This window comes from Conger conger, chromosome 14 (assembly GCF_963514075.1).
Source record: "Conger conger chromosome 14, fConCon1.1, whole genome shotgun sequence".
Taxonomy (NCBI): Eukaryota; Metazoa; Chordata; class Actinopteri; order Anguilliformes; family Congridae; genus Conger; species Conger conger.
The window spans coordinates 11,693,541-11,700,762 of record NC_083773.1 but is presented as its reverse complement, the minus strand read 5'-3'; the positions used below and the strand labels follow the sequence as shown (position 1 = coordinate 11,700,762).

The 7,222-nt window shown below is 43.1% G+C and overlaps 1 protein-coding gene across 1 annotated transcript in view; it reads right to left on the bottom strand.

Annotated features, from left to right (window-relative positions):
- The window catches only part of rybpb (RING1 and YY1 binding protein b), a 23,152-nt gene extending 16,835 nt beyond the window's left edge, over window positions 1–6,317 (bottom strand). The window contains exons 1-2 of the mRNA XM_061220765.1: window positions 6,174–6,317; window positions 5,470–5,595 (exon numbers count right to left, since the gene is read on the bottom strand). Coding sequence (XP_061076749.1) covers window positions 5,470–5,595; window positions 6,174–6,199 — 152 coding nt within the window. The 5' untranslated portion in view covers window positions 6,200–6,317. The remainder of the gene's footprint in view (window positions 1–5,469; window positions 5,596–6,173) is intronic.
- Between the last annotated feature and the right edge of the window lie 905 nt (window positions 6,318–7,222).

The following is a 7,222-nucleotide window of genomic DNA, read 5'->3' as shown; positions in this document are numbered from 1 at the left end:
GTTTACCCAAGTGTGAAATTAGTATTACTCAGCTTGGAGTTTGTTTGTACTGGATTTTCTGATATTAAGTTCAACACTTAGTCTATAATATGCCTGTTGCTTTACATTTACTAGGTTCCTGTTACGCTTTTGTTTTTATACTGTGCTTGTGCATCTGTAGTACACTGCTAATGCATCTTCTACAGTACACTATAGTACATATCTGCATTGGGGACGGTCACTTGCCAAAAAATAAATAGGATAAACGTACCCTAATAATCGCAGAAGTGATATTTTTTAAAGGGTTTACAAATGCCTGGCATATATAATGGCCACACCAGCACAATTTTTCCCCTAACTGATGAGTCAGTGAACTGTATCTGCACTCCAATTCCCATACTAAACTGCTTGGCATCTTTCTCTGCATTTATGTTCAAATTTAAAAGATGTTCCAACAGAATTATCCGTAACAGTCATTTATGTAGACTATATTTATAAGTGCATTAGCCGCCGTTAAAGTTTACACTTCACAGATGCAGAGTCAGACTGCTCCGATACGGCTGTAGGGTATTTCAGACAGAAACATTCTCAAATGAGTGGAAACAGCCGTGTGATCCGGTTAACTGCTCCTCGATAGCCGTACAACCTTATCGAAAAGGCGTGAATATCGAAAAAGTGCTATTTTAGTATTTTAGGAATTTAGGCGAGGCTTCGTGCCTACATGCAGAGTCCAATGTAGACTCTTAAGAACGAAAGTGGGGAGAGCCCACAGGAAAGCCAAGGGCAGACAGGGTGGAAGCAGCAGGCGGGGCCGCTGATAACGGTCATGGCGGTTCACCGGACTCGACCGGGCTCATCTGCTTGTCATAGCGTAGCGTGGTTAGCGTCACACAAAGCGCAGCGCGGGCTAATTCAGTTGCGCGTCTGTAAGCCTCCGGTTCAGGCTCAGCGGAGGCGCACGGGCGGCTGCGGAGTCCGTCGCTCAGGGCACGGGGAGAGGACACGGGGCGGCGTGTAAAACGAGCCGCCGTCGGAGATTAAAGGGGAACTACGCGGCCCACGGCGCGCCCCTTTGATGGCGTAAAAAGGGCTTAATGGACGCATTCCTTGGGCAGCGTTGGCATCGATTACAGCCCGCGTGAAAGGGGATGAGGTGTCGGGTTCTTTCGGCGGCACTCCGGTTCCGGGGCGACCCTTCACCACGAAAGCGCAGAGGCCAGAGACCACGGTAGGGAAAGGCAGGGAGAGAGCCATGCCTACCTGCTCTGTGACTGTGGCAGGGAGAGAGGCATGCCTACCAGCTCTGTGACAACACTTCTGATGAGTGTCGTGCCTAGCTGAGCGTTAATGTGTCTGTTGCCGAGGAAATGCATGAACCAGAAGTGAAATCCACAGAGGTCTTCGCTGATCTACACAAAGTGCGAGGAAAAAAGAAAGAAAAATAATGCAATTAGCCCCATGGGACTAGGGGTTTTTTTGGGGGGGAAGGGTGGAGTAAAAAAACATTGATACACCAGAGTATTGCGCTACTTTTTTTGGGTTTGTTAGAAACGCATTACAGAGGGTAACACATTGAACCCATGGCGAGCTGTGCTACACAGTGCCATCCTCAGAACTGCACCAAAGTGCACTGTGAAACGAGCTATACCAGACACGGGACTGCTCCAGTGGGTGGTTTGTGACAGGCAAACACAGGCAAACACAGGGCACAGCGCACTAACTGATGACAGCAGAAAGAGCAGCAGTGCTTTTCTGAGTACTCATCTGCCCTCTAAAATAAACAATAAGCAGCAATCAGAAAAATACATTAATTTGACTTGACTTTCCTAGTCATGTTATTTCATTGGTTGTTCACTGGTTTTCCTGCAAGAGGAATCAAGGACCAAGAAGAATTAAAAACCTGTGTTTGCCAGTGAGGTTGATAAGAGCAATATCAGTTTTCAGAATGTTAGCAAAGTCTAGATTTTGCAATCACACAGTAAGCCGTGTATGTGCCTAGCAGAAAGACCAAATTGACTTGAATTTGTTCACTCGTATAGCGACTGAATACATTAAGTCATTATTAAAAGTCCTGCTATGGAGTCTGAGCTGGGAAGATCCTGGGATCTTAGAATGCAGACTACAGACTACAGGAGCAATCCTCAGGAGCAGAGTAATACACAGCATATTAGCAAAAGTTAAAGAGCAACTGATCTCAATATCGCAGCAATGTCAGGATTTGTGATATTCCACAGCTAAATGTGCCGTCTTTTCAGTTTCCTTTAAGTGACTGGTAGAAATCATCAGACACTCACTGAGGTATTTATTACACTTATTTTTACTTTGTCTTCTGCTGCTGTAGCCTATCCACTTAAGAGGTTTGACACGTTGTGTGTTCAATGTGTGGTTACCGTCACCTTCCTGTCAGGTTTTACCAGTCTGGCCCTTCTCCTCTGACCTCTCTCATTCACAATACGTTTTGCCCGCAGAACTGCTGCTCACTGGATGTTTTTTTGCTTTCCGCACCATTCTCTGTAAACTCTAGAGTCTGTTGTGCATGAAAATCCCAGGAGATCAGCAGTTTCTGAGATACTCAAACCACCCTGTCTGGCACCAACAGTCATTCCACGGTCAACGTCACTTAGATTACATTTCTTCCCCATTCTGACATTTGGTCTGAAATGAACAGCTGAACCTCTTAACCAGGTCTGCATACTTTTATGCATTTAGTTGCTGCCACATGATTGGCTAATTAAATATTTGCATCAACAAGCTGGTGCACAGGTCTACCAAATAAAGTACTCAGTGAGTGTCTAACTTGTATTTGACGACCCAAAATGGTTGACATACGCTGTCAAATTTGACAAATAACCCTTCAAACAGGCATTGACATCAACCCCATGTACTCCACAATCCTTTCCCAAACAAGCAAGCTTGACAACATAAACAAATAAACAATGCAATTAGTGAAGTGGGCAGGCTACCTGAGCCAGACAGGCCCAGTCACATTGTGGGAATGCAAGGGAAAGGGAGGGGCGGGGGGTCATAAATGTGGATCATTTCGCTGAAAGCACAACACTTTCATATGACTGGAATACATCAAACACAGAGGACAAAACGGCTAATTAGCGTTCATCATAATGAGATCCTGCTCTCTTTCACAAGAAAATTCCACTAATCAAAGACTAATAATTTATATCAAATGAGAATGGCAACCACTTCAGACGTATCATGAAATTCAATTTACCATATTCTGAGATAATGGGACAGTTGCCAATAGACGTTTGGTAAGGGGCTAAGAAAGTCGTCACTTCCTGTCCTTACTGTAACTGACAGCGTTTCCCCATCAGCTGGCTTTTTAAGAAGGCCTACGAGAATACGAGCGAAAAAGAAAGACGACAAAAAACGGAAACAACCAACAACTTTCAAAAGCGGTAAACTCCTCCGTGTTACGCCCCCACAGTCCAGCGTGTGCGTAAGCAAACACTCGCTCAAAAACCGCAACAGCAAAATGTCCATTTGTGGGGCTTTCGGGAAGAGTTGCACATTACTGATATAACTCATAATGACATAGCATCACACAACAAATCAAAATTCTTACCTCTCCAGCACGTTTTATGTATTTATTTATGCACTATTATTATTACAATATTATTATTAATGCATTTATTTGTTATTGTAATTGTTATATTTGCGATTCGACTCAGAGGAGGAACTGCATAAACATCACTTGGAAGAGTTATGCATGCCAATACCACGATCTCTTACAACGTTCTCAAACCATATTGTCGTTTCTGTTGATCAGACCTAATGAGAAAGTCTAGCCAATCAAGACATGCTTTGAAGGCAAACCAGGTGAACAAAAACAGAATCATATTGCTGGACTGCTACAATTAAAACAGACGACTACTTCAGCAATCTTTCAACACCAAAAAAAAGCCCCCACGTGCACGTTTTCACTGAAGAGGACAATTACGTTACAAGCAGGCATTCGACTCCAGGAAGACGGACTAAAACCAATGCTTCATTTAATAAATGAAAACAAACTGCAATTAATTAAATGATTTATATACAGGGGAATCGTGGGTTGTGGAGAAGTGGCCAACAATCAACAGGTGTGCCATTTAAAATATACGATTTCATAGACCCACTTCATGGCTGAGTGGCTTATTCATACATCTTGGAATGACATGTAGCTCATTTATGCATTGTAAAATGCTGGATGTGAATAATTCAAGGCACAGAAAATCTGATCGGTTTGCTCATTTTAGACCCCATGAAATCTCAAGGAAATACGCAAACGAAATGTGTCAACCCAAATTTGAGCCACACCGCACTTAATTTCTGAAACAACCGACAATCCATACATTTTTTTTCTTTTGTTCTTTGTTTCACCCAGAATACCATCCTTTGATTCATCCATTTAACACATTCTGTGCCGCTCAGTTGTAACGTTAGTGCATGAGCCTTTCTTTGTGTGCAAGTGGCACTGAAAGCAATGACTGCAACAGTAGCCAGGGAAACAAGTTCGATAATCGGCATCGCTATTTGAGGCGACCATGCATATGGTACACATAACGTTACCGTAGAGTCAACTGATTACAGTCAGAGAGGACGTGGTCTAGTCTCGTTTCTTCAATAGCAAGCAATGCTATTTTTGGGAAGAATTTGTATTAGGTTAGGTTTTGGAATGAAACATCGAATACCTTCTACCGAGCCAATAACACATGAGGCGATATATGACTTGCAAATTGGACGGCACGTTTTCTAACTGTACGTGGTATTAAATCGCACAAATGTAACGCCAGAGATGTAAGTGTTGCCGCTTGACATAGTTTGCTAGTTATATTAACCTCAGCTTATAATAAAGAGATGTTACCCCATTAAAAGAAGCTAGGATGACACTGGCTTTCATGCTAGACAATTATTGTATTGCTGCATGTCTATGTTTTAAAGGTCATTTGACAGCAAAGATGCAATGTTCGTATTACTCAAGATGTCCTATATCGTTGATACCAGAACACTGTATCAAAATGATCAATACTTTAGCCAGATAACGGCATCTAAAATCTAACACGCCAGCCAGGTTTATTGCATTGCGTCTAGCCACACTGGAGACGCAGTCGTCGTGTAACGTTGGCTAATGTAACGATAGCTCGCGGACTTGCTACCTGTGGAGATATTAAAATATTGCTGCCAAGCTTGACACCTCGTTAATTTGCACTACAGTACTCGCTGACTTGATTATGCATAACACACAAGCAAGTTGGTAAGCAAGCTAGCTAGCTACCAAGCTAAATGTCTGCAATCTCGTAAATCAACAAGTCATATTCTCACATTGCTTTAGTAATGCTTACTGCGCTAGCTAGCCCAAATCGTTAGCTACGTTGCTCGCTAGCCTAGTTAGGTGACCAGCTGGTCGGCGTTAGCGAGAGAAAACTGCGAGGAAAAACAAGCATGCGGGAAAGATACACCCAGACCATTTCCTGAAAGCAAAGTAAAAAGCCGTACCTTGTCGATGTGCCCTTCCGCACATCACAGATGCTGCATTTGAAGGCTTCGGCACTGTTTTTGAAGGTGCAGACACTACAATCCCAAAAGCCGTCGTCTGCTGTGGGTTTGGCTTGTCTTTTTGGCCTTAAGAATTGAACACAATAATGGTCAAAACAGCGTTTACTGCATTTACACCAAATCATAGCCCTAGTGAACATACATATATTTAATCCACAGAGATGAGCTGTCAGGGGAAAACATCGAATTAGCAGGATGGTCAAATTAGCTATGTCGCTAGCTGGCTGGCTATCTTTCGACCAAGCTCGCTGGCAAACCAATAGCTGGGTTTTCTGGGTTACCCTCACTAGGCTAGCGAAGCCACCTACCCATGTCCATTTAATAAAGACGGTCGTCAATTTGTCGAATGTCGAAAATGTCCATTCCACATTGGACTTCAAATGAGCTATTCTATAACCAAACTGCACTTCCGAAAAGGGCCAGGCGTATCCCTTGTAAATTTCCCTTTGTCTGAAAGTGAGTCGAGAGTAGCGAGAGAGCAAGGCAAGCCGCCATAGCTGCACTGTTCTAGCCCTGGCTACAAACTGGAAAGAGAGAAACACTCCTCGAGAAAGCATCCGAATATCACCCCCAAAACGGCACAGAATCCTTCCAGAATTTCCATTAATTGGCAAGATACGATTTGAACTAGAGAGGTTCGGTACCTGCTAGGGCTTTTCTTGTCGCCCATGATGAAAAATGTCTTCCAAAAGAAGAAAAAGGTTTCTGTAATTAATAGTAGACTAACTGTTATAGCTTGTGTGGAGGATCCAGATGGAACCGCTGCGAAAGCTGCCTGGCAAGCTCACATTCACTGACCGACTCGAGGCAGAGCAAGGCGACTGCGCACGCGATCCAGTCATCCAATCACCGCTCACCTCGGTTTAAAAGTCTTGCTGAAATACAAAAGCGAGAAGGGTAGGCTATCAAGTTATACGAAGAGTTGCGTGTGTGAAGGTAACATCAATGAGACATTAAATAGCCTACATTACCTGTAACTAAGAAAAGACTATATGTAATACGAAATTCCACTCATGGTTCGGTGGCATCATCCAGCTTCGACGATCTGCTTGCCGACTAGCAACAGATTATTCAATGCAGTCTCACATATTAATCGGGATGGGAGTGAGGTCATTTTGGGACACGAGGCTGAACATTTCCTAAATCTGTCGCTACTATACCAGAAAGACGTTCGAATAACGCAAAGATGCCATCACATATATTCAGTCGAAACGCTAAACGAAACATCAGTATTGTTTTAATGATGAGAGAGATTTTGAACACCAACGTCAAAGACACGGATTTGATTTTTCCTGTCATAGGCGCATTCCGCATTCGCCTGGACAGTGCAAGACAAACGCAGATATAACACAGCATTGATAGCCATCGTCCCCGTGGTTCCCGCTCTACCTATATCAGGACGCTAACAGAAAATCCCATTTCAAATGTAGACCTACAATCCACATAAGAACGCGATACCATGATAAATTGCCTAGCTAGTCTTTCAAGTTTGCATACTATAGCCTTGGGCTTTAAAGTTAGGCATCCCTCAATCGATTATGATCTACCGTAGTTCCAGTGTACAAATGCAAAATGCCCTTATGCAGTATTGAAAATAAAATAAAGAAATGTTTTATTTTTCATGAATAGGCCCTCGTCACTTAAGATAGGGAATTATAGATACTTCCGCTGAAAATGCAATATAATACACATG